The 24,943-nt window shown below is 44.0% G+C and overlaps 2 protein-coding genes across 4 annotated transcripts in view; one reads left to right on the plus strand and one right to left on the minus strand.

Moving 5' to 3' along the window:
- The window catches only part of BCCIP (BRCA2 and CDKN1A interacting protein), a 37,671-nt gene extending 34,585 nt beyond the window's left edge, over positions 1-3,086 (plus strand). Inside the window, exon 7 of the mRNA XM_077455503.1 lies at positions 2,631-3,086. Coding sequence (XP_077311629.1) covers positions 2,631-2,801 — 171 coding nt within the window. The 3' untranslated portion in view covers positions 2,802-3,086. The remainder of the gene's footprint in view (positions 1-2,630) is intronic.
- The window catches only part of DHX32 (DEAH-box helicase 32 (putative)), a 196,964-nt gene continuing 174,648 nt past the window's right edge, over positions 2,628-24,943 (minus strand). For all 3 annotated transcript variants that reach the window (XM_077455499.1, XM_077455501.1, XM_077455500.1), the window contains 4 exons: positions 20,577-20,726; positions 14,241-14,428; positions 10,750-10,931; positions 2,628-3,310 (listed from right to left, as the gene is read on the minus strand). In XM_077455499.1, coding sequence (XP_077311625.1) covers positions 3,124-3,310; positions 10,750-10,931; positions 14,241-14,428; positions 20,577-20,726 — 707 coding nt within the window. In that variant the 3' untranslated portion in view covers positions 2,628-3,123. The remainder of the gene's footprint in view (positions 3,311-10,749; positions 10,932-14,240; positions 14,429-20,576; positions 20,727-24,943) is intronic.

The following is a 24,943-nucleotide window of genomic DNA, read 5'->3' on the forward strand; positions in this document are numbered from 1 at the left end:
ATTTTAATGTGGTCATAAAATATGTTTTACAGCAGATTCTAGGTGTAAAATGAGCCTCGTATCCAATCCACGCTCAATTACATTTAATTAAAATATGTATTTGAATGCTCTGTGCTTTCCCCTGGATGTGGAGGCGAGGGAGCAGATGCATGTGGAGCTCGGGGATAGCCGCATGTCTCAATAATGAGGTTACTAGTCGGAGATAACGTTTAAACAGTAGGAGATTTAGAAAAATCCGATGTGGGCCATTGTGCAGCCATTTTGCTGCTGGGGAGCGAAAAATCCAGCCAGGGACACGTCCAGGCCTAAACTCTGCGGGTCTCATCTATCAACAAATGATAGGAAAAAACAGAGAGCTAGCGCTTCCCAGCTGTCACAAGAAGTAACTGGGTTGCCATCTTGTTTAGGAGAAACCAGCCCAACCAGAGCGTTGCCCAGGCCTGAATTAAATGGGCCTAATTTCCCAAATCCAGACAGATGAATAAGAGCACCACATCAAAGCAACGAGAGTCTGAAACTTGTTGTTGTTTTTTGTTTTGTTTTTTATCATAAGTATCCAAGTCATTAGGTGCTGCGGCAATTTTATGAATGTCTATTAACATTTTTTTTTTCTTACACATTTTGATATTTAAAGGATAAGTTCACTTTTTAGAGAATAAATGCAGATTTTTTTTTTTTTTGCAGGTAAAAAAAAAAAAAAGTGCATTATCATTATTTTTTTGAGCCTCTGAAGCATTGCACCAGTGATTAGCAGATCGCTGGTACCATGTAGATCTGTCAGTGTATCTGTACATCCCCGTATGGGCAAGCAGATCCAATCTGACAGGAAGAGAGAATGAACTACGCCGGGGCTCCACAGCGCCATGGTAGTTCATTGAGAACTACAAGCTGACAGCCAAAAAGGCTGCCGGACTTTGTATTGTAGTTTTCCATTCACAGGGCAATTAAAATTATTCTTATCTTATACAGCATTTTAGGCACTGATAAAAGGGGGTACAATCTGGCCCCCAAAATAGATTGGATTGTAATTTTGGAGACATATTGTGGAATAAAGAGGTGGATCTGTCACCATGTTGGGTTCTAGAAGGGATCAGTCAAAAAATATTATATATAAAAATGTTCTTCAGTAACAAATGGTCATGAAAATGGCATTTCAAAATAATAAAAGTAAAAAACCTTCACCCTTTAGAACCACTTTATGTATTGTATGCATGACTGTAAAAAACTTCAGTGTGAAACTCCCCCTTCTTCAGACCTGATCCAGCAATTCAGAGCAGCAGCTCTCCCAGGTCTCTATCTCTCTCTCTCTCTCATTGGCTGAGATGCAGGAGCCATTGGTAATCACAGCTGGGGGTCTGAGTCACCTTCTCTCTGTCTTATGGACACAGCCAGCTTGGGAGCCAAGGGGAGGATCAGGGATGCTCTGTGCACAAAGTAGGCAAGTATGTTTTGTTATTTAAAAAATAATAATTACTTTACACACCCGTATAATACTTGACTAACATCTGTGTGCACAGTAATGTGCAATAAAACCTGCATTCTCACAGGTGCTACCAAACCATGTTAACATGCATTTATATATGGGCATGGCCATTTCTTCACATTGGCACCCTAAAAGGCAAGCATGTAAATCTGTGTAGTGTTGAGCTTTGTGTTGCCCAAAAGTAGTGCAGATGCCTTTCTTGCTTTAAGGCTGGGTTCACACTGCTGCGGGGGGAGATCCGGATGTGATTCGCACCGCACTGCAGTGCAAATCACATCCGATCTCCGTAGCGATGCGAGTTCAGCCATACAGATAGTATGGCTGAATTCGCATCGCTCCCGCAGCAAACTCGCACGGGACCCTTTTTTTGGTCCGCAGCAGAATCGGATCGCATGGGTGTTCACACCATGCGATCCGATTCCTGTGCGAGTGTGCAGATCGCACTGCGATATGCGGACGGATCTGGGGGTGTCATTAACATTTCATTGACACTCCCAGCAGTCCGCATAGGGCAGTGTGAACTGCCGGCGGGTGGCATGCGATGCGGGAAAACGCCGCGGATTCGCGGCGTTCCCGCATCGCTATAGTGTGAACCCAGCCTAAAGGAGTTGTAAAGGCAGAAGATTTTTTTTATCTTAACCATTTTATGCATTAAGATAAAAAAAAAACACCTGTGTGTAGAAGCCTCTCCTAATTACCTACCTGAGCCCCTTCTCTCTCCAGCAATGTCCACATTCCCCTCAGTCATCCAGGACAGGCTTCCTGATTGGCTGACTGACAGCTGTGGGAGCCAATGGCACCTCTGCTCTGTCGCAGCCAATCAGAGGAAGTGTCTGAATGGATATACAGAGCTCTGACTCAGCTTGGGTACACCCTGTAGCTGCAGCAAAGAGGGACCCAAGAAGAGAAGGATCTGTGCAAAACCAACTGCACAGAGGAGTTAAGTATAACATGTTTGTTTTTACACAAGCCTTTACAATCACTCTAAGGGCCCATTCCAGGTGTGTCTTGTGTGGAAAGGCATACATAGGTGTGAATTGAGCCATAACCTTCAATTATGGAGATACAATTAGTCATTCAGGGATCTGTTTTCTATATCACTGTAAGCAAGTAAAAGCTGACAGTTTTTTCTTTTGTATCTTTGCAGCAAGCAATCCTGAAATTCAACTATTCAGTACAGAAAGAGACCGACTCGCAGCTAGGAGGAAAGTGGTCTTTTGACGACGTCCCCATGAAGCCTCTGAGGACAGTCATGTTGGTCCCAGCTGACAGAATGAACTCCATCATTGAGAAGTTCAAAGAATATCTCTCCGTGTAAGGAAGGGCTGAATTTCCAGAATGAACCAGTGACTTTTTTTTTCTCTACGCACTGCCAATGTTCCAACAATTTATGGGCTTTCCTTCCAGCTGCTTCAGAAGGGGAAAACATTTCACAAGGGAACACGCTGCAGCAACAGAGTGCTATAAACGGGATTTTTATTTTTTTATCAAGACAAAATTCTGCAAGAAAAATATACAAAAGTCTATGAAATCCTGAATGTGTAACATCTGTCTGTTGTCAAGTTCACAGTTCATTAAAACTAGTTTGTGTTTGGAACACGTATTGCACTTCTATTGCCTTTTTTTTTTACCAGGCGAGTTTATTGTATGAGACATCTCTGTTCAGATGCACTAGATGTTTCTTCTTCCGCGGCTTTTCCCTGATTTTCTGGCGGATCTTCCGGTGTAGCGATATTAGTTGTACACACCAGAGCCTTTTCCAGAATTTCTTTGCTTTCACTGGGGGGCAGATTGCTAAAGTAATACTGGGGCACCATCTGCATGAACCTAAAAAAAAAAAAAAAAAACACAAGTTGAATGAATTTCAGTCTGATTGCTTTACATGCATTTAGGCCCGATTCACACCTGTGCTTTTTGCATTTTGCAGTCCATTTAACATGGTTTCCTATGCGTTCTGTAGTGCAAATTTGAAAAATGCATAGGTGTGAATCAAACCTTATACTTCAAGCACTTTCCTGGACAGTTGGTAAAAATGGCCAATTTGTCACAAGGAGCACAGTAAGGCTATTTGCCTGGTGGTTGAGAACTGCTGGTCTACAACCACCAAAGTCCTGGTAGTTGGTAGCTACATTTGTACCTGTTCACGGGGCACTGAGCAGACATGGTCAAGTTAAGCTTTCAATTCTTCACTGGTACAGAAAGATGGCCAGGAGGATCAGAATATGGAGTACAGATAATCCCTGAGAACAAGAGAAGAGAGTATGGGGTGCCTCCCTGCATGTCAGACAACAGTACACCCCAGCAGCCCATTATTACTCTGTGCTCCCTCATTGGTCAGCAGTGTGCCCTTACCAATGACTGACAGTGATGGTTACATGGTCTGTGGCAGCCCATAGGGGACTGGTAATGGTGATAGGTAAGCTTGGTGAGATCAGTGCTAATTTAGAGGCCCCTGGTTAGTGGCTGTGTGATGTACAGCTCTCTTGTTGTAGCAATATGGGTTATATGCAAGGGTCCTGCCAAGACTTATAAAATGCACTGACATCACCTGTCTTAGTTCTAATGCTCCCCCTCCCCATGTCTGGCCACGTTGGGGTGCCTCTTGCACCTGTGCATTGTGTTGTGTAACCCCTTGGGAATTCCCACCAAATACTGGCTTCTACAGCTGACATCTCACAAACATTAATGGAGGGGGGATAATCTTACTGATATTAAAGGAGATGTTCACTGTATCTTACACCCATGTGTAACATGTTAACCACTTGCCGACCGCCGCACGACGATATACGTCGGCAGAATGGCACGGGCAGGCATATGGGCGTATATATAAGTCCCTGCCTGCCCGCGGGTGGGGGGCCCGATCGGGCCCCCCCCCGGTGCCTGCGGCGGTCGGCATTCCTTCGAGAGCGATCCGGGATGAGGGGGCGGCCATTCATTCATGGCCACCCCCTCGCGATCGCTCTCGACGAATGGAAATCCCCGGTGACATCACTTCCTCTCCTGTAATGTAAACACAGGAGAGGAAGTGATGTATTCTCTCCTCCGTGTCGGTATTTTCCGTTCCGACACGGAGGAGAGCGGATCGGTGAGTTGCACCAACACTCTACACACACAGTAGAACATGCCAGGCACACTCACACCCCCCCTTTACCCCCCGATCACCCCCCCAATTACCCCTGCCCCCCAGTCACAGTGACACCAATGTCATTTTTTTTTTTTTTTTTGCATTGGTGTCATTTGTGACTGTAATAACTGTTAGGGCAGTTAGAGTTAGCCCCCTTTAGTTCTAATGTACCCCCCTAACCCCCCCAATAAAGGTTTAACCCCGTGATCACCCCCCGTCGCCAGTGTCACTAAGGCTGGGTTCACATTGCAGCGGTTTATGAGAACGAATGTGATTCGCACCGCACTGCAGTGCAAATCACATCCGATCTCTGTGCGATTCGAGTTCAGCCATTCGCCGCACCCGCCGCACCCGCCACACCCGCCGCAAATTCGCACGGGACCCTTTTTTTGGCCCGCAGCAGAATCGGATCGCATGGGTGTTCACACCATGCGATCCGAGTTTGCAGATCGCACTGCGATATGCGAACTGATCTGGGGGTGTCAGTAACATTTCACTGACACTCCCAGCAGTTCGCATAGGGCAGTGTGAACTGCCGCCGGGAGGCATGCGATGCGGGAACCCGCCGCGGATTCGCGGCGTTTCCGCATCGCTCCAGTGTGAACCCAGCCTAATAAGCGATCATTTTTCTGATCGCCGTATTAGTGTCACAGGTGACGCTAGTTAGGCAGGTAGGTATTTAGGTTCGCCGCAGCTTTTTATAGCGCCAGGGACCCCCATATACTACCGCATAAAGCCCCCTGATTGCCCCCTAGTTAACCCTTTCACCAGTGATCACCATATAACTGTTACAGGTGACGCTGGTTGGTTAGTTATTTTTTTATAGTTTCAGGGTACCCGCCATTTATTACCTAATAAAGGTTTAACCCCCTGATCACCCGGCGGGTGTCATTTGTGACTAATAACTGTTAGGGCAGTTAGGGTTAGCCCCCTTTAGTTCTAAGGTACCCCCCTAACCCCCCCAATAAAGGTTTAACCCCGTGATCACCCCCCGTCGCCAGTGTCACTAAGGCTGGGTTCAGATTGCAGCGGTTTGAGAACGGATGTGATTCGCACCGCACTGCAGTGCAAATCACATCTGATCTCTGTGCGATTCGAGTTCAGCCATTCGCCGCACCCGCCACACCCGCCGCACCCGCTGCAAATTCGCACGGGACCCTTTTTTTGGCCCGCAGCAGAATCGGATCGCATGGGTGTTCACACCATGCGATCCGAGTTTGCAGATCGCACTGCGATATGCGAACTGATCTGGGGGTGTCAGTAACATTTCACTGACACTCCCAGCAGTTCGCATAGGGCAGTGTGAACTGCCGCCGGGAGGCATGCGATGCGGGAACCCGCCGCGCATTCGTGGCGTTCCCGCATCGCTCCAGTGTGAACCCAGCCTAATAAGCGATCGTTTTTCTGATCGCTGTATTAGTGTCACAGGTGACGCTAGTTAGGCAGGTAGGTATTTAGGTTCGCCGCAGCTTTTTATAGCGCCAGGGACCCCCATATACTACCGCATAAAGCCCCCTGATTGCCCCCTAGTTAACCCTTTCACCAGTGATCACCATATAACTGTTACAGGTGACGCTGGTTGGTTAGTTATTTTTTTATAGTTTCAGGGCACCCGCCATTTATTACCTAGTCTCACTAGTGTACCCCTAAATTTAGGGGTGTCTACTTTCCAAAATGGGGTCATTTGGGGGGGGTTTGTGCCATCTTGGCATTTTATGGCCTTCAAAACTGTAACGCCCTTAGAAAGCCTGAAGGCGGTGCTTGGTTTTCGGGGCCCCGTACGCGGCTAGGCTCCCAAAAAGTCCCACATATGTGGTATCCCCGTACTCAGGAGAAGCAGCAGAATTTATTTTGGGGTGTCATTTCACATATGCCCATGGCATGTGTGAGCAATATATCATTTAGTGACAACTTTGTGAAAAAAAAAAAAAAAAAAAAAAAGTTTGTAATTTTCCCGCAACTTGTGGCAAAATATAAAATATTCCATGAACTCAACATGCCTCTCAGCAAATAGCTTGGGGTGTCTACTTTATAAAATGGGGTCATTTGTGGGGGTTTTGTGCCATCTTGGCATTTTATGGCCTTCAAAACTGTAATAGGTAGTGAGAAGTGAACTCAAAAATTTACGCCCTTAGAAAGCCTGAAGGCGGTGCTTGGTTTTCGGGGCCCCGTACGCGGCTAGGCTCCCAAAAAGTCCCACATATGTGGTATCCCCGTACTCAGGAGAAGCAGCAGAATTTATTTTGGGGTGTCATTTCACATACGCCCATAGCATGTGTGAGCAATATATCATTTAGTGACAACTTTGTGTAAAAAAAAAAAAAAAAAAATTTTTTTGTCATTATTCAATCGCTTGAGGCAAAAAAATAAAATATTCAATGGGCTCAACATGCCTCTTATCAATTTCCTTAGGGGGTCTACTTTCCAAAATGGGGTCATTTGGGGGGGTTTTGTACTGCCCTGCCATTTTAGCACCTCAAGAAATGAGATAGGCAGTCGTAAACTAAAAGCTGCGTAAATTCCAGAAAACGTACCTTAGTTTGTAGATGTGACAACTTTTGCGCAAACCAATAAATATACAATTATTGACTTTTTTTTTACCAAAGACATGTGGCTGAATACATTTTGGCCTAAATGTATGACTAAAATTGAGTTTATTGGATTTTTCTAATAACAAAAAGTAGAAAATATCATTTTTTTTCAAAATTTGCGGTCTTTTTACGTTTATATCGCAAAAAATAAAAATCGCAGAGGCAATCAAATACCATCAAAAGAAAGCTCTATTTGTGGGAAGAAAAGGACGCAAATTTTGTTTGGGTACAACATTGCATGACCGCGCAATTACCAGTTAAAGCAGCGCAGTGCCAAAGTGTAAAAAGACCTCTGGTCATTTACCAGCAAAATGGTCCGGTCTGAAAGTGGTTAAATACACCCAACCCCCAAAATCCCAGTTTCCACAGTGAGCGCAGGATCTTCTTCCCTGCTCACTGTTGCAATCTATCCTTTGTAGTTGTCGGCTTGTAGTTCTCAATGAGCTACCAGGGTGCTGTTGATTTACTCTTGGTAGGAAAATGAGATTCCTGTCAATCAGTAGCTGCCTGCCCTAATTGGAGGTAAGGCTTTGTACCAGGTCCTGGTCTCACCAAGGTTCAGAACCGCTGCTGTAGACAACATGACTGAGATACTTCAGAATTCACTGACGGGTGCATTTGGAATTGTTCTGGTGTGCTTTAAGCGGGTTTTGGATTCCCAAATGCTTGTATGGGAATGCAGAATTTGTCTGACATGAAAAAAGCCTATCGCCACAGGCCTTTAGTATACAGTAGCTGTGTACAACCAACACTGCAAAGATTTGGGTGCGGTAGCAATGGCCAGCTGGCTCAAAAGTCACAATGCAGATATTTGCCAGCACACCATGAATCAACAGAATCTAATTCCAAATGTTTTTTTTAGTGCAGGATCATATGAGTGGTGCAACGTGAAGGGGCCCTGCGTGGCTCAAACACCGCACCACTCTGATGTGATCATGCAATAAAAAAACAGTTTGGACGCTATTCTGTTAATCCATGGTGTGCTGGCAAATATCCGCCTAGTTGTGGCTTTAGGCACACAGCAGCTTATTTGTTTGTGGCGAATACATAAAACACCCCGTGCAATCCCCCTTTCATCATTGACGTTTTACTGAAACAATAACTGCAATGACAGACGTCCCCACAGCTAGCTAGGGAAATTAAAAAAGGAGGAACAAAAATAGATTACAGTGGTCCTTTTATTTGGTACTAAAGCAATTTATTTTCTTACAGCGGTTGGAAAAAAAGTCCATTGCTGTAAGCGTACTATGCAATCTGATTATACCACCTCCCATATCTACCAATTATATAGTACTAGGGCCTGTCTGCTGGAGATACAAATTAATTCGATTGTTTGTCTGTTCTTACTTATTACATGGTTTTGGTAAATCTGATGGAGATTTTACAGTCAGTCTGAAACATGTATGGCTTTAAACATTGTGATCCGTTCAGTCTACTTTTTTAGGGCTCAGGAACACATTCCCTTTGAAAAACGAATACACCGATTGGTAGGTTTCCTTCAGATAGTCAAAGCCAGTGGTGGCTTAAATCTACAATATCTATTTATATAAAAGGTTCCCAGTAAGAAATTGAGGTCTGGCTAATATGGTCATAGAATGGAAGAGAGTTATAGAGAAATTCTAGGTATGAAGTCTCTACATGGTCCAATGTAACTATGTATTTACCATAACTGACACCTCTACTCCAGTGATCTTGCACTTGCTATTGGGCCTGGAGCATCTTCCTTGCTGCATTCTGAACACAGGAGTTTAGCCGCTTGGCACAGGCACCATTCAGAGAATGCTTAGCACTTTTTGAATGAATGCAAAGCTTTCTCTGATTGGATGAGGCAGGGAACATGACATCACTGTGCCACCTCATTCAGTCGGAGGAACAATTTGGTCATTTAATGTGAACAGTTAAAGCAATTTGGACTCCTTCACCTTTCCCAGGGCACATGTGTCAAACACGAGGCCCACCCAGGCCATTTCATGGGGCCCCCACACCTCCCCTTCATCTCTGCCCCGCTCCTTGTTCCAGCAGTTGGCAGCAGCGAGAACAGAACTCCTCAGCCAGATCCTGCACTTCTGTGCATCCACGGAGATGCCAGCAAAGGAGTGACTTCCATTAGGTAAAGTAGAAGCTGCATCTTGCCTTTGAATTGCTATTCTAACATAGGCTTTTCTGATGAAATGCATCACCCTGGCACCATATAAAAAAGTGAGATTTTAATTACAGGGCAGCACAATGACCTGCTGGTGGGGCAACATACATTTCTTAATAATATAGTACAGTATATCGAATTTTGGAACCTGAATTAATTTTGGTGATATTACTTTTCCTAACTGTAATTTGTTGATGGATGCAATAGAAAATGAGTGCTGATCTTGGATGCAGAATAAAAGCCATTTATCAGGGAGCCCCCAAGTAAGAGGGGGGGGGGGGGGTCTTATAGCAGAGCAGTTAATCCAGCCTCCCTTCCTTTAAAGTAATAACATGCTTCCCCTGTTGTTTATACTGGGATTTACAGGCAGAGGTACATGGGAAGGAAACGGTCTCTGCTTTTTGTGATCTCAATAAAACACAGATTATCCAGCCAGCCACTGCAGCAAGTGACATCTTCCTCCACAGTGGGGGCAGATGGGAACCTCGCCGCTTTTTGTTCTCTCTCGCCGCCCACACAATTTCTTTTTTTTCCCCTCTAATCACAGTTCTGCGTATGGAGGGAATCAGTAGCGCAGAGTTTTATGGATATAGAATGCAGCTCTGCTAATCCCAGGGGTAACCGATGCATGTTCATACACTCCAGCACTAGTTTCTGATTGGCTGAAGAAAAAAAATGATCACATTCCAGCAATGCCGATATCTTTAATTTACTGCACGTTGAAGGTGTAGGGATGAGTAGTGATTTGAGGAATACAATAAACATCTTCAGATAAATGCACCACCTCTAATGACTGCAATGGAATACCAACCTCTTATTCTGAAAAAGTCAGCTGCCTGGCTGTCATGCTGATGCTTCGGCTTCAATACTTTGCGTTTCTAACCCAAAACAAGTGTAGAGATCCGGAGTTGTGAGCTTCAATAATGAACACTTGCACCTAGTCTGGGACTTGGAAGTAATGAAGCCAGGCCACTAGCATTTTAGAAGAGCAACAGTGGCTGCCCAGATATGTCTAAAGGTTTAAGCAAAAGGTTATTTAAAGGACACCTCCACCAAAACCTATAACTGTGCCTTGGATAGCGTAGGGAAGTGTTTGGAATTACTAGAATTTGGTGCCATCTGTGTGTCTACTGGGGGGATTTCCCCTCACTTCCCTTCAGGACAGTAAGAGATGAACCTTATATTTGTAGAATGGAAAGGATTGCAAGTAAAGATTTCCCTTCACTTCCTGTCCCCAGGAACACCAGAACAGGAAGTGAACGGCTGTCCCCTCAACAGACACAGGCAACAACAGCATGGTAGGGGTTAAGCTCTCCCCACTGTATTTAAACCTAAAAGGAGTTTTGGTTGAAGTGGGGTTTGAAAAGCAGGTCTTAGGAAACATCGGGGGGGGGATTTCAATACTTACAGTTCTGGGGAAATTTCTGTGGCAATCCTGATACAGCTCCTATCTGCCACACTGAATTCATGGAAGAGGACCCATTCTGGGAAAATGTGATTGAGGCGATACCCCGAAGTGGGATGTAGCTGGCCTACTTGTTTGTGTATCAGCATGATGTAATTCCCCAATCCATCAACATCCCGAGCGATCTGCAAGATAAGGTTGCATTATACCAAGAATACATCTGACAGTTTGCGCAATATTAGAATATTTTACCAAAGTCCAAGACATTAGATGGCAGTCAATTATGCAGACATGATTGGACTGCCCCTAAGATTTTTGCAGTGCTGAAAGCTAAAGTCGGGTTGGTGTGAGTTACTGCACCATGTATACTGTATTCATCACCATTTACTTCATTATGGCCTCGTTTGCCCACATGGGAATGGACAGGTATTCCATGCAGGCAGTCCCATGGATGTCTATTGGGACACAGCACCTGCTCACAATTTGACACCCAGGTGTGCGTGTCCCTGAACACAGTGTGCATTAGGGGACACCCACCCACATGGATGTCAAATTTGGAGCAGCAGCAGCTGTCTGTGCAACCACTGCATCCCAATAGACATCAATGGGACTGTCTGCACAGGGATGCACAGAACATCTGTGTATTTCCACATGGGCAATCCCAGCCTTCACATGGGTGTATGCTTATGTGTCCATGTGAACAAGGCTTAAGTACATTTGAACCCAAAAAAGTTAATTTCTGCTTTATGGAGTACATCTGGAAAAGTTAGCTGTGCCCAACATATTATCCATGTATAACAGGGGTGCTCAACCTGTGGCTCTCCAGCTGTTTGCGGAACTACAAGTCCCATGAGGCATAGCAAGACTCCGACAGCCACAAGCATGACACCCAGAGGCAGAGGCATGATGGGACCTGTAGTTTTGCAACAGCTGGAGAGCCACAGGTTGAGCACCCCTGATGTATAATCTCATGAGATTTGGAGTGGAGATGTCACCACTGTGCTGACTGCCAGTTTAGTTGCTGGAGTAGAAGCTGTACCCGAGGACCAAAAGTGCAAGAATATGCCTATTTCTGCTTCATTCATTCTGTGTATGTGATTCTTACACAGTGATGGCACTTATCTGGCCTGTACAAGGCCTAGAACTCAACCCTATGGGACACCTCTGGGATGAATTGGAGTGCTGACTGCAAATCAGGTCTCCTCACATATCAGAAGATGACCTCAAAAATAAATGGGTACAAATTCCCACAGACACAATCCAAAGCCTTCCCAGGTGAGTGGAGAGCATTACAAATGCAAAGGGGTGGGTGACCCCAAATGAATCCCCCCCATGGTTGAGGAATGAGATTTCTATTAAGCTCATATAGGTGTGTTGGTTAGGTTACATAGTTAGTCGGGTTGAAAAAAGACCCAAGTTCATCTAGTTTAACCATTAAAATAAATAATATCTTACAATCCCATATACCCAATCCTATACCCAGTTGACCCAGAGGAAGGCAAAAAATAAAAACAGCAAAGCATGATCCAATTTGCTAAAGATGGGGAAAACATTCCTTCCTGATCCCCGAGAGGCAATCGGATTTTTCCTGGATAAATTTTACCTATAAATGTTAGTACCCAGTTATATTTTGTGCATTTAGGAAAGAATCCATGCCTTTCTTAAAGCAATCTACTGAGTTGGCCAGAACCACCTCTGGAGGGAGTCTATTCCACATTTTCACAGCTCTTACTGTGAAGAAACCTTTCCGTATTTGGAGATGAAATCTCTTTTCCTCTAGACGTAAAGAGTGCCCCCTTGTCCTCTGTGTTGACTGTAAAGTGAATAACAACACCAAGTTCACTATATGGACCCCTTATATATTTGTACATGCTGATATGTCCCCTTAATCTCCTCTTCTCAAGAGAGAATAAATTCAGTTCCTCTAATCTTTCCTCATAGCTGAGCTCCTTCATGCTTCTTATCAATTTGGTTGCCCTTCTTTGCACTTTCTCCAGTTCTCCGATATCCTTTTTGAGAACTGGTGCCCAAAACTCAACTGCATATTCCAGATGAGGTCTTACTAATGATTTGTACAAGGGTAAAATTATCTCTCTCTCTCTCTGGAGTCCATACCTCTCTTAATATAAGAAATAACTTTGCTCGCTTTGAAATCCACAGCTTGGCATTACATGATATTATTGAGCTTATGATCTACCAAAACCCCCAGATCCTTCTCCACCATTGATTCCCTCAGTTGTACTCCCACTAGTATGTATGACACATGCATATTCTTAGCCCCCAAGTGCATAACTTCACATTTATCAACATGAAACCTCATTTGCCACATAGTTGCCCAATTAGACAGAGCGTTGAGGTCGGCTTGTAAATTGGACGTTATTCCACTGCATAGCATCTGCAAACACTGAAATTTTACTTTTAATCCCAGTATCATTTATAAAGATATTAAAAAGTAAGGATCCCAACACTGAACCTTGAGGTACACCACTAATAACCTCAACAATAATAAAAAGTTCTTACAAATGTGGATTCTCTTTGTCCCCAGTTACCCAGATTATTTTGTAAAGGACCTACATGGTCAGACTTGACCTTTTTACTATTAATATATTTTAAGAATTTTGGGGGTTTTGTCCTACTATCTTGTGCAATCCGTCGTTTGTTTTGAATGTTTGCATCCTTGATTTCCTTTTAACATATTCTGTTATATTCTTTGAAACATTTAAACGATGATAGCAATCCTTGATTTTTTTTTATTTTTTAAAGGCTCTTTTTTTATTTATAGCCATTTTAACTTTGGCCTTGAGCCACACAGGTTTTATTTTTTAGCCTTTTAAACGTATTGCCCATGGGAATATACTTTGCAGTGAGTTCACAAACAGTCTTTTTGAAGGTTTCCCATTTCTGCTCTGTGTTCATCAATGCCAATATTCCCTCCCAGTCTAAGTCCTGGAGAGCAGCCCCCATCCTTGGAAAATTTGCTCTCTTGAAGTTAAGTGTTTTTATCTTTCCCGTATGTGTTTTTTGCTTACAGCTAACATTAAATTAAATCATATTATGGTCGCTGCTACCCAAATATTCCTTTATATGGACATTGGTAATAAGCTCTGCATAGTTTAAGATTACCAGGTCTAACAAAGCATCATTCCTAGTTGGGACCTCAATAAACTGGACCATAAAATTGTCCTGTAATGGGTTTATAATTTTTTTTCCCTTTAAATGTTCCAGCAGTGCCATTACTCCAGGCAATTTACGGGTAGTTACAATCCCACATTATTATCACCGTCCCCCCCCTTGCAGCCCTTTCCATCTGTGCAAAGAGCTGAGTCTCCACCTCCTCATTAACATAACAAACCCCAATGATCAACTTTGATCTATGCACATCTATATGCAGTTCCACCCATAATGCTTCAGCCACAAACCATTGGCTGTATAGTGTATAATGCTTTAAAAAAGGTTCTTGTGGTATTACTAACTGACCCCAGGGGGCTTCTTACCTGCATAAAATATCCAGAGAGAAGGGATTTTTTTATGTTCAAGATATTCTCATCAGTGCCGACAGCCGGTTCTGAAACTGGTAGTTCCAGTCTCTTCATTATATCCAACAGTTCCTCTCGTATGACACACGCCATCTCTAGTGCAGAATAGCTCAACAGGTGATCCTGACACCACCTCTCAATGACGTCTGTAAGAGAGAAAGGTTATGTTATAAAGCTGCCATGTTTATAAAACATTTTTTACATGGGGTAAATATGAAATACTGCACATAAATCGATCATATTTACCACTTCCAGCCAGCAGATGGCAGCAAGTTCTAAGCAAGAGCGCCTGTATTACAGAGGATCAGATTGTGATTGGACCTGAATAGCTGGAAGGTCAGATTACAAACACTGCAGAGTGATTCAGAGGAGGGCCATTACCCCCCCCCCCTCCCCCCCAACCACCTCTCCTTGTCTAAGGCTATTTATCATGATAATTGTATGCCCTGGGCATTCTATTTTCACAATAAAACTTTGGTCCAGGATCATGTGAACATGTTTAGTATGTACCCAGGCAAGGCTGGGGATCCTGCTGTGGAAGTAATGCTGGCCATACACATATACAGTAGATTTCTAACAGATTCCTCTATCCAAGCTTTGCAGCATGAATGGGCGAATCTCCCGTTGCGGCTTTTTTATATCGACAATTGGCCCCAACGCCAGTCAGAATACCAACTGCATCTGAATGGATGCATAACTATTTGGCCAATCACTTACGGCCTAGCTCCTTCAGTGTTTCAATTAAAGGATGTCCGGCCATGACAGCACTAATTCCATTTATCAGAAACCAGACAAAATCCAAACAGCTTATAGCTAGATTCAGATTTAGATGGCCTCCCTTTGCAGCAGAGATTTGTCCTCACGTCTCTGCCAACCGTGCATCTTTACTGAATTCCAATACTCCAAACTGCAATAGGAATGTTAAAGGGGAACTGCAGTCTAATTACATAATCTGTAATAAAAACATCTTTACCATTCTGAAGCTTCCCTCCAACCACTTTGCATCTTATTTTATAATATATATATATACTGTGATTGTGTACTTGCCAAATATGCTGCAGAAATCTCCCTCCACTGAGTCTGGCTGCATCCAACTGTGGGCAGCTTAAGCTGCTGTGTTCACTTCCTGGATTTACAGAGGCTCGCCTCCAGCTCTGCAGCTCTCATTGGCCCTCTTATGACTCCTCCCCTTCCTGGTAAACTCTCTCTCTTACGCGCCGGCGGCATGACATAACCCCGCCCTCCGGCTTGGTCGGATGGGTCTGCGCCGCAAGCCGTGATGCCGGGGGACTCGAGGAGAAAAACATGGCACAATATGTTCACATCTTCTCCTCTTCCTCCCTCTGTACCAGATTGTGATTAGTTCCCAGTACACATTCTCATAAACCGGCCCCAGGTCTTTTTGAAAGAACGTTCGGTGATAAGCAGACGGTTGTCCTGTGTAAGGTTAGTTATGTAATTCACTATTGGGCAATTTTTGGCACTCGACCCACAGATTGGTTGTGACAAGGGCCGTACCTGCCTAGCTACAATATTTGTTTATTGTTTATCGGACATACATGGACACTTTATTTTTGTATTGATTTAGAACTGACAATACGGTTCCAGAGTGTGGTGCTGGTTCTCACATCTTCCATCATACACGAGTCCTCGCAGTGACACGCATTTCGGTCTTTAAAAGGATTGGCCCACTGGTGTCTGAGTGGTGTGTGACCAACTGATCAACGAAATTCTCCATCGGTCAAAATTCCCTCTATTAATTGATCCATGTTTTTTGGTTTACCATGTAAGTAGGCCTTTGCATGTGTCGGTTACCACATATATGTCTTACATTGGTGGCTACTTTGTTGACCAGTTTACTGATATTTCTATTTATGTGTATTATTACTTATACGTTGTTCTTTTCTTATTGTAGAAACCGTATACCCAACTTTTTGATTCCATAACATTAAACCTCTGAAGAAGGACAATGTGTCCGTAACATGTAAGGTGTTATTTATATTGTATTGACCCTCGCCAATCCTTTGCACCAGGATGGTGTACCGTTCTCGACACGTTAAATCATCAGGGTATTATTTATGGTTTTTATGCATTGTATGGAATGTTTGTACTTGTTTAATCTATGTAATAAAATTTATACTTATATACTAATTGCTTGACCTGTCTATTAACCTCTCTGGCGGTATTCCTGAGTCTGGCTCGGGGTGCGATTTCAGTACCAAAAGCGGTAACCCTGAGCCAGACTCGGGATCCATGTAGAGGTTACTTACCTTGTCCCCTGGATCCTGCGATGTCTCCCCGATGTGATCTGCGAACCCCCGTGTCTCACTCCATTCACAGTACCGGGGCTCCGTTCCCTGCGAGCGTTGCAACGCACGTGGACGGAGTTCGGTGCCAAATTCAAAAAGTAAAAAACACAGTATAGATACAGTACTGTAATCTGTAAGATTACAGTATACTGTATCAAATAATTACACATCCCCTTTGTCCCTAGTGGTTTGTCCAGTGTTCTGCATGCAATTTTATATTATAAATACTATTCTTCTGCCAGGAAACTGGAGATTGTCCATAGCAACCAAAAAATGTACGTTTACATCAAAAGTGCTTTTAGACCAGCTAGAAAACAGCGATAATAAACTAGAATCACTTGCAGAATTGAGCGATAGTAATTTGTGGGGAAATTCGTCATCAAACACTAAAAGTAATGACAGCGACAATTCTGCAACTGAGCAAATTTCATTGTTTTTGATTTGATTACATTATTGAATCATTTTTATCATTATTATTTGTTATAATTATTTATAGTTATTTATTATAATTTATGATTTTGTGTTTCAAACTTTATCATACCCAGAATGTCTTCTAGACTCTTGTTTGGACAGATTTAACCTCCCTGGCGGTACGATTATTTCGGATTTTAGGTGCTGAAAGCGGTACAATTATTTTGCATGAAAATGTGGTGTTTTATATTGTAGTCCTGTAATTCTTAGGAATAACTCACTTAAATCTGTCAAAACCAGAGTCTAGCAGACATCCCGGGTATGATAAAGTTTGAAAAATGAAATCATAAATTATAATATAATAAATAACTATAAATAATTATACCAAATAATAATATAACAATAATAAAAATTATTCAATAATGTAATCAAATCAAAAACACTGAAATTTGCTCGGTTGCAGAATTGTCACTGTCATTACTTTTCAATATTTGATGACAGATCTCCCCACAATTCACTATCGCTCAATTCTGCGAGTGATTTCAATTTATTATCGCTGTTTTCTAGCTGGTCTAAAATAATTTTTGATGTAAAGGGACAGTTTTGGTTGCTATGGACAATCTCCAGTTTCCTGCCATAAAGAACAGTTTTTATATTATAAAACTGCATGCAGGACACTGGACAGACCACTAGGGAAATAATTACATACAGCAATGTAATCTGTAAGATTACATTATACTGTATGTAATGTGTGGGTTTCACTTTTTGAATTTGGCGCCGTTCTCCGTCCCCGTGCGTCACAGCGCTCGCAGGGAATGGAGATCGGCTCTGTGATAGATCGAGCGGAGGACGAGCCGCTCGTACAGCGCGGGGACATCGCTGGATCCAGGGGAGAAGGTAAGTAAACCTCCTCCTGCATACAGCGATGTGGTCCCGAGTCTGGCTTGGAGTTACCGCTTTTGGTACAAAACTTCCACCCCGAGCCAGGCTCGGGAACACCGCCATAATGGTACCGCTTTCAGCACCTAAAATCTGAAATCATCATACCGCCAGGGAGGTTAACGACCCTAAGGGGTTCTTTCATCGTACCTTTGGTACCAGGTTGTTTTCTATGTTTGCTATTATTGGGTCAGACAGATCAAGCATTGTTCACACAACCACACTCCTCCCCTCCCTTTTTTTTTTAATGTTGATCTAATGGTTGTCTTTTGTAAAAAAGGAATGCCCCCACATGGATCGAAATTCATCCAGTTCCAGCTGAACCAACTGAATTTTTCAATCCATTCATGGCCAACCTAACAGTGTATGGCCAGTATTAAAGTGTTACTAAATGCTGAATTCACTATATCTGGTCTCCCACAGTACACAGAACATGGAAAATATAAACTGCTATATACCTTTTCTCATTAGTAGTATATAACAGTCCTGTGACTTCTATCAGTGTCTGGCCGAGCACTGGTTAAAGCTTGTAGGAGGAGTTTTCATTCTCCTCTGACTGTCCTATGAAGCTGTGTGACCCCTAATCCTCTGTATGGACAGTGCTGATTGGTCCTGTGCTGATCACATGCACTCTCCCAAGAATTTTTTTTTTCTTTCTAACGATGCACACCAAACTGAGCATGTGCAGAGTGACTCCATGACCATCAGGAGATAATGTGGGGACTCTGGAAGAAGGGGAGGGTCAGAGAAGACAGGATCAAACCGCCTTTTCACACATGCACATGATTAACCCCTTAGGTTCCACAGTGAGTATAACAAGCATGCTTTACTGCTTATACAGACTGATTTTACTGTTGTGGGTTTAGTAATGCATTAAAGGTGAAAAACCTCCTGTGATGCAACAGCCCCCAGGAGCCCCCCTTTTACTTGCCTGAGCCCAGTCTTTCCGACAACTGGGACGAGCGCTCCAGCCTGTGTCTCGGGTCCTAAATGGATAGATTGATAACAGTGCAGCCAGTTGGCTCCCGCTGCCGACAATCAATTCCAAGGATTTGGGAGCTAGGGGTGGGGCGGAGTCCTGCTGTCTGTGTCAACAGATGCAGCAGCAGGACACAGGAGCACGCTCGCATGTGTGCCCGAGGGGGAGCGGCTCTCCAAAGGGGCACTTGAGAAGAGACGGAGCCAGGAGCACCACTGAGGGACCCCAGAAGAGGAGGACCAGGACCACTCTGTGCATAACCAACTGCACAGAGGAGGCAAGTATGACATGTTCATTTTTAAAAACAAAAACAAACCTTTAGATATCCTTTAAGTCAGTGGTCATCAACCCTGTCCTTGGGGCCCACTAACAGGCCAGGTTTTATGTATTACCTAGGGGGAGATGCAGGCTAGAATACTGCAATCACTGAGCAGCAAATTATATCACCTGTGATGTATTTCAGTTATCTTGCAAACCTGGTCTGTTAGTGGGCCCTGACGACCGGGTTGATGACCACTGCTTTCATAGTTGCCAAATATCCCAAATTTCCCAGGACATTCCCGGGATTAGGACATTTGTCCCGAATTAATTTTGTCCCGGGAAATTCAAATTCCCCATTTTTTGCCGCCGGCCGCTAGAGGTCCGTGGCCGGCGGAGACAATGTCTCCGCCGGCCGCCATTTTTAAGACGACCAGAAGCTGGTCTAAAATAGAGAACCTGTGGCGCACAGTTCAAAGTCAGCGCAGCAATGACGGCTGCCGCTTGGAGGACAGGAAATCATATGTCCTGTCGGGGCCAGTCCGTGCAGTGAGTATGTTGGGGCCAGTCTGTGCGAGATGTGGGGGCCAGTCTGTGCGAGATGTGGGGGCCAGTCTGTGCGAGATGTGGGGGCCAGTCTGTGCGAGATGTGGGGGCCAGTCTGTGCGAGATGTGGGGGGGGCCAGTCTGGATGTCAGAGGGGCACCAGATGTAAGGAGGGGCTCCGCTGATGGACACAGATGTGAGGAAGGTACCTCTGATGGGGCACCTGATGTAAGGACAGACTCCGCTTGGGACACCTGATGGAATCTGGTGGCAGGCAGCGTGGCTAGTGACGTGCTCATGGCTCCCACTGATTCTGCATTATGGCGAGTTGAATGATTTCATTTCATATTACAATGTAATAATAGAAATAATGTGCTTCAATCATCCTGACAACATAACAATCATGGTGCCGGGATGATTGAAGCGCTAACACCAGGTATTTGGAGTATCTGCTGATTGTCAAACTCTGGAAAACACATATTGCTATTGTGGTGTAGGATCAGGGGGCTGCTGTCTCTCCTTTCCCTGTCCCCCCCGCATTAATCTCAGACTCTAACCACACCCCTTTGAGCCATGCCCCAATGTAAGCCATGCCCCCTATTTTACGTAAACCACGCCCATATTTTGGCGCGGCGCACAACGCATTTTCACCTTTTCTATGCCACACCTATAACCGCATGCCCCGCCCCCTAATAATAATACAACTCCGCCTACTGCCAAAAAAGTGTCCCGAATGTTTTTTTTACAATGTTGGCCACTATGTGCTTTAAGTGATCACCAGCGTACATGTGAGGCGTCAGTGTTCATCATCAGGACCACAGTAACAACCCAATGAATATTTCTGCCACTTACATGGTCTGAAATTGCTCCTCCTCCTTTGGTTATATTCTCTGTAGATGTTGATCAGAGTGAAGTGATCCCCAGCAGGGTGTAGGAACTTCATTCTGCTGCTTAGCTTGGCTGCATCATCATTGGTGGGCGAATCCAGGAAACAGCTCGGTGCTGTCAATGTAAAGAACACAGACCACAATTAATAATCATTTACTAGCCTGAAAATTCTTAATCGTAGAAAGGCATGCTGGGAAATTTATAGCTCAGGTTCCATGTGGACTGTTTGGGGTCATTATCCTGCAGGGTCAGTGTAGTTGTGGTGAAGGCCTACAGAGCTACCATGGTGGTCTATGGCAGACACATGCTTCTGATTGATTCCGCAATGACCACGCCCGTTGTACACATGTCCACTGGTTTTATTTTTATTATGTAAATAATATTCCATATGGGCCTGTTCAGAAGTGTGGCTGAGATTGGGGAGGGAGTTTGGTAAAAGCAGGTGGCTTAGCTATAGTTTTTCTGCCCTCCTAATCGCCATACCTCCCAACTTTCTGAGATGGGAATGAGGGACACCTATTAGCAAAAGTATGTAGGCATAGGACACTGTCACGCCCCCTTAAAGGAGAATTGTCCAAAAAATGATTGGTTGCAGCAATTTAGAAATCAGATGAAAGGTTTAGCGCTGGACACCTTTTTATGTCGCACCGCAAGAGCAGGTTTTTCTTTCCAGCAAGGCTGACACTGGGGAGGTACCTGAGCCTGTATGGGCGGATTTTTTCGCTCAGGCACGGATGCCTCCCTTCTTTTGCCACGCCCACGTGATGCTGGGCGGGACACATTGTATCAGCTGGGAGCATTTAAATCTGCCTCACTTGGTGTTTGTCTTTCTGACAACATCTCCTATGCAAGCATTCACCTGCTGATTCTGGTTCCCCATTTCCTTGTGAACTAACAAGGTATATCACCATAGGTTTCACTTATACTTTCAGCACTTTGTTCTTTGGTTCCTTCACCATTTCACTCAGGATATTATTTTCTTCTTCTTTTCTACATCTTTCTTTCCTTTTTTTTTTTCTTTCCCATTTGGTGGTTTTTGAGTATATGTTTTTTTTTCATCTATGCTTAGTTCTTCCCTTCATCTGACCTGGTGTATGGGCTTTTCACACCATCAATACGATACCATACATTCAATATATATTACTGATCTCAATTCACAGAAGTTTTGGCTCATCATCACCCACAATAGCACATTTACCCTGGTGAATCTACAGTGCTCCCTGCTTGTCTACGTCTCTCTATCTCAGCTCCCAGGCCAGCAGGGCTGGACTGGGACAAAAATTTGGCCCTGGACTTCATAATGACTGGCCCACTTTAATTTTGAGTGTCTCCATCAGCACTTCTCTTACATCAGAGTGTCCTCCCTTTCCTCCCCCTCCCACGTGTACTCAGTTTTTAAGGCAGCTTCTCGTTCCTCTCTCCAGTCATGTGATAAGTGACAAGTGATAAGGGGAGAGAGAATGGAACGTCTGCCAGCTGTCTATCTCCCCCTGCAGGCTGGAGGAAGCAGAAGGCCTAATGCTCTCTCCAGCAAGTGACGGCAGCTGCTCCACCTAACAGGAGTGAAATCGCGATCACTCACTGAGGAGCGGCACCAGGACTGCACCTGACCGGCCCACTGAGCCATCGGCCCACCGGGAAACTCCCTGTAGTCCCAATGGCCAGTACATGCCTGCAGGCCAGACCCGTCTAACGGCTCTGATCCTCTGTTCACATCTATGCAGCTGACGTGAGTACCTATAGGGGTGTCCATCCTGTCCCTTACACATTATTTATTTTTATTACTCAGTTACAATATTACACCATATGGTTATGTTTCTTTATAGATCACCATTGCATCTGCCCCTGAAGAGTTGGTATACCCCAACGAAACGCGTCAGTTTACATGTGCATGATGTCCATACAGATGATTTTATGTCTCTTATTTTGTTTTACTCTAGACTTTTTAACATCATTCAGCCCTTCCAGTGGCCCACGATGTGCAGGACTTGTTTTTACTTTGTTATGCCTATTACCATGGTGTCAAATTTTATATGCAGTTTTCAGCATACCCTGCGTATATGCGATTCTGTAAATACATTTTTGTGGTATTCAATATGTTATACATTATTTCAGATGGTATAATAAAATGTTCTTTACCAAGACTGCTTCTTGGTATACATCTCTCACTCAAATTCCCCCCCCCCCTTTTTTTTTTGTTGGAACCCATAAAAGCAACACTGTTTTATATCCCACATGTTTACTTTATATAGTCATTGACCTCATTTAAAGTCCCGCTGACCACTTTCCTTTCTCTGTCTAAAATTTGGGATGGAGGTAAATTACTTTTGGTGCCTTGGACCCAGGGGCGGACTGACAACTCATTGGGCCCCTGGGCAATCAGAGATTATGGCGCCGCACAGTATACAATCACACAGTATACACAGACATGTTTCTATTGGCTGAGAAGGTACTGGAGAGGTGGGGCAGCTATAATCTCAGGATTTTTAGACCAAAAGGATGTCGGTAAGGGACATTTCAGAGACCGATGTAAAAAACAAAACAAAAAAAACACACACATTTTTACATACTGTCCCTGGTTTTACTGATGCTGGCAATCCTGATGGGACCCCTAGTGGCATGGTGCCCTTGGGCAGTGCCCGAGTGACCCAATGGTCAGTCCGCCCCTGCTTGGACCACATCATTCTTTATAGCACTGGAAGACACTTTTTTTTAATAGATAAACGGTGCATTGTATATACAGCTATATAGATCAGACCAAAATGAGGGACACATGAGGAGGAAAGAGGGACAGAGGGACTTTGGTCCAAATCAGGGACAGACCCTCAAAATCAGGGACAATTGGGAGCTATGTAATCACCCACCTGAATAAGTAGTAGGGTTGCACACATGCCACAGCACAAACTAAACAACGTGCCTCGTTTGGTGGTGGTACCACTGCTGATTGCGACCCATTCAGATGAATAGGGCCACACTGCAACCGCAGATCTGGAGCAGTGGGTTGGCCTTCTCATTGTTAAAACCGGCAACGAGGAGACGCTTCCTGACCACCTGTTAAACACCTCTGAAAAGTGATCCACTGCGGGTTAGTTTTAAGAGGGGTGACAAAGGCTGCCGCATGTATGAATAAGCCCAAAGTGTGCGGCCCTCTGCAGGGCAAAGTAACAGGTTCTCTTTAATGTCCTCCAGTAACACATACTTGTCCTTACTATACTTTTAACCACTTAAAGAACACCTACCACATATATACTGCCGCAGGGCGGCTCCATTGTGCGAAATCACTCAGCACTTTATGCCCTTATTATCACTATTACATTATTGCTTTATAGGAGGCTGTGCACTATAGTAGAAAGTTAATTGCAGCGCACCATTGTTTGATTTATATTATTCACGTACCTGTATGTCATTAGATACTGTGGGTGTGCATGCGCATTGGACATAGGGGGAGCCAATCAGCTGCTCCGGCAAACCCGATGTCCGCCGGCCACCCGCGATCGCTCCCCAGAAAGGCAGAAGGGTGACCTCATGTAAAGAAGGCAGATCACTATTCTGACACAGGAGGACATGGATCTTCTGTTCTGCTAAGCAGGGACACGGATCTCTGTGTGTTCCCCCGGTCAGTCCAGCCCCCTAGGGCAGTTTCTCTCAACTCCAGTCCTCAACGCGCTCCAACAGGTCATGTTTTCAGGATTTCCATTATTTTGCACAGGTGATTTGATCTGTTTCACTTCCTTAGTAATTACCACAGCCGGTGCATCTGAGGGAAATCCTGAAGACATGACCTGTTGGGGCGCCTTGAGGACTGGAGTTGAGAAACAATGCCCTAGGGACAGACTTAAACCCTTTGGTGTTAGCCCCCTTCCCTGCCAGTGTCATTAGTACAGTAACAGTGCAGATTTTTCTTAGCACCGATCACTGTAATATATGCCACTGGTTTCCAATAAAGTGTCAGATTTGTCAGCCGCAATTTCGCAGTCCTGCTAAAAATCGCTGATCACCGCCATTACTAGTAAAAAAATTAAAATTAAATAAAAAAATTCCATAAAAATTTCCCATAGTTTGTAGGCGCTATACCTTTTGCGCAAAGCAATCAATACACACTTATTGGAATTTTTTTTTTTTTAACCAAACAATATGTAGCAGAATACATATTGTCCTAAACTGATTAAGAAATTTAATTTTAACTTTTTTTTATTGGGAATGTTTTATAGTAGAAAGTAAAAAAATATATATATTTTTTTCAAAATTGTCAATCTTTTTCTGTTTATAGCACAAAAAATAAAAACCGCAGAGGTTATCGAATACCACCAAAAGAAAGCTCTATTCGTGGG

This window comes from Lithobates pipiens, unplaced genomic scaffold (genome assembly GCF_037356315.1).
Source record: "Lithobates pipiens isolate NorthernLeopardFrog02 unplaced genomic scaffold, aLitPip1_a1.2 Scaffold_25, whole genome shotgun sequence".
In the NCBI taxonomy this organism is placed as follows: Eukaryota; Metazoa; Chordata; class Amphibia; order Anura; family Ranidae; genus Lithobates; species Lithobates pipiens.